The 3,136-nt window shown below is 35.6% G+C and overlaps 1 protein-coding gene across 1 annotated transcript in view; it reads right to left on the reverse strand.

The window, feature by feature from the left end:
- The window catches only part of LOC106529036 (gastrula zinc finger protein XlCGF57.1), a 5,542-nt gene extending 4,347 nt beyond the window's left edge, over nt 1-1,195 (reverse strand). The window contains exon 1 of the mRNA XM_014024368.1: nt 1,038-1,195. Within this exon, the coding sequence (XP_013879822.1) occupies nt 1,038-1,101 (64 nt within the window). The 5' untranslated portion in view covers nt 1,102-1,195. The remainder of the gene's footprint in view (nt 1-1,037) is intronic.
- Nucleotides 1,196-3,136: the final 1,941 nt, after the last annotated feature.

Consider the following 3,136-nt stretch of genomic DNA (forward strand, 5'->3'; position numbering starts at 1 on the left):
AGCCAGATTCGTTCAGCTTTTGATTTTCTGGCCTTGGCCCAGGCAGCGTCTCTTTCTTTGAGCAGATTACTTATCTCAGGAGAAAACCAAGGGTTTTTACGAACCTTTATTCTGTATTTACGATGCGGAGCATGTGTGTTGATTATGTTTTGAAATCCCTCATAAAAGTACTCCAGTGCAAGTTCTACGTCATCTATCAAGGAAGTTCTACTCCCATCAAAAGTGGCTACGTCATGAAGAAAGGCCTGCTCACAAAAATGTTTTAAATCCCTTTTGAAAATTATGACAGGCTTCACTTTTGGTAATTTGCCATTTCTTATGGCAGCTGTGGTGCAGTGGTCGCTGAGATCATTGGCAAACACACCTGTGTCTGTGTACTTATGAGGCATGTTTGTCCGAATTAGGTCCAGTAAAGTAGATTTTGCTGGGTTTTTTGTTATTTGGGCGTGTTGACGTTTGAATTAGTTCAGTTAGATTTTAAGGATTGACAAGATATATTTAAGTTTGTCAGATGTAGAGGTCAACCAGTCCAAGTTTAGATCACCAATMAACAAAAGCTCACTGACATTTTGCACAATCAGAAAATTATTGAATGGAGAGCTTCGTTGGAGGCTGAAGGGAGTCTGTAACAACCCACCACCATTCTTCCTGCCCACAGCCATCAGTATTTATAACAACTCTTTAAAGAAACAATGATAATATGAGTTACAACATTTAATTTCGTTGATATTAATAAAGTATTATTGAATTGAATTGACTCATTGCAGTTTCAACTTCCTGTCAGCCTCAGCTCAAAGAACACATTTTTGTTTGTGTCCAGTCAGAAGCTATTTTTAATTTATTTATTTACAACCATCATAACAAAAGCAGTTTCCCCTTTTATGACAACATAACTATACAACTTGTATTACTCAACCACTCCTAGTCAGTTTCACACTTCGGACTACATTTTATTCAGTTTTTCCCTTTTTTTATTATTTTTGAGCTGCTGAACGAAATGTTTCTCCTTTAAAAAACAGCAACGAAAATATATTTACCTCCACTTTTCTCCTTGACAGKGTCGCGAAGACTGAAATCTTTTATAAATTCGTGACTTTCCATCGTTTTGATGGGAAAATTTTAACCTGTGTGTTTGATTAATTGTTCCGTCTTTTCCTCAGGTTCATCACCTTTTGTTCCGCAGCTTATTTTTTAGGCTAATAAATTTATATTTTTAACTACCGGTTAGAGATTAGGCTGATTCAGACCTCTTTTGGCATATTTGCAAAAAATTGATCATTGAATAAACAGAAAGTTTATGCTGAAAAAACAAAAAGTGGAACGTGTGTTTCCGCCGCTCGTTTCTGCTAGGTCCGGACACCAATGTGTGTAACACCGGTGTTAGAGTTCTGTGATCACAAATACACTGTTATTTATATATTTATGTCTGTCATGGAGTTTTCTTGACATCCAGCCAGTAACACTTCGTGGCTTTAGTATTGTTTAGATGATAAACATAGCATTTTTATTAAACGATTATATTAAACATTTTATAACAGCATCCTAACAATATTGCACAAATTATTACAGCTGTGTAAAGAAAAGAAAATGAAAAGAAAAAAAAATCAGCATTTCAAAAAGCTTTAAGCATCAAGCTTTGGTGTTTGAAGATGATTGTATCAAGCGTTTCTATTATATCATTATAATAAAGCAGAAGTTAAAAAGTGGCTTTTATCATAGCATTTAGTTATAAATATGATATTTGGCAAATATACAAAAAGTATAATAATATTCATTTATTTAGAGTTACATGCATTGAATAAACCATTGAGTTCATCCGAGTAATCAAGAGAGAAGATCTTGAGAATCTTGGCCTGTTTGCAGAGAATGAAGTCCTTCCAGAAAGCTACAATGGAGGGGGCATTTCCACCATAGGTGGAGGACAGTTTCACTGTAAGTTACAAAAAGCAGCTACAGTCCATGTCTTTGTGTAAAGATTTCTTTGCAGCACCTGTGGAAAWGTTTAAAACATACATCCCAAACTTTGTTTGCAATCAAATATTTAAAAGATAAAGTCCATACAGTACTCTATTTCATAACAAGTGCAAAATGTCTCCAAGAGTGAATGAAGTCACAGTAGCAATGCTGTAAATATCACAATGCTGCTGCCATCTACTGGACATAACAGCATTTAGAGAATGAATAGAACAGAAAAATCTGCGTTAAAATCACCACACAAAAAAACCCCAACACCTTTTTGTTAAATTGATCAATACATGTTCCTGCTTCTCTATACATGCAATTAACTAATGTTTTTGTGATTTTTAACCTCAACTTTAACAGTAATAAATGACATTAAATTATCAATGATACATGTCATATTATTAACTTTACATTTAAGTGATGACATTACAAACAGGGCAACGGCCCCTCCCTTTCACCATCTAGTCCATCAATTAAATCCTTATTGTCTTTCAGCCGTCTCTGAAATAGCTATTACACAACRTTGTTTTAAAAACTGTCAAGAATATTTAGTATTTGAAAGTTACTGTAGAGACTACTACTATGAAAATRGATCACTGAAATCCATATTCATATTCACCTTAGAATTAAAGTCATCCTCAGAATATTATTCACAATTTGTACTAATATTCTGATAGAAGTGCACATCAGGATCTACATCATTTTTTAACTCGTAAATTCTGTTGTGGACGGGGAAAGGTGGAAATGTCTCTCAGCCTCATGCGGCGCTGAAGACAGCAGCACATGTGCGTACACACCAACACCCACACACTTTTGCGAGTGGCAAACACATTTTTACACCCCACTTCTTATGTAGACAATTTTTTCACTCATTCTCCATTTAATATATAATTTTCCTGCATCTAAAAATCGTTTCTGATCCCACAGAGAGGACAATCTGAGGAGAATCTCACACACTGGACACATTTGCATCTATTTTACAGATTTAAWTGGAGGCGTGTCAGGGGAGGTGTCTCACGTGCGCTCAGTTCCACGTTTTTTGGGATGTATAAAGGAATGGTGCACAGGAACATGCGTGCACACAGTTTTATACATTTTGGTGCGGCGCACTTTTCTAAATTTGTCCATACGTCAACTTTTAGTGTGAAAGCTGCGCACTCCTTTATGCATGAGG

This window comes from Austrofundulus limnaeus, unplaced genomic scaffold, assembly GCF_001266775.1.
Source record: "Austrofundulus limnaeus strain Quisiro unplaced genomic scaffold, Austrofundulus_limnaeus-1.0 Scaffold419, whole genome shotgun sequence".
NCBI lineage: Eukaryota > Metazoa > Chordata > Actinopteri > Cyprinodontiformes > Rivulidae > Austrofundulus > Austrofundulus limnaeus.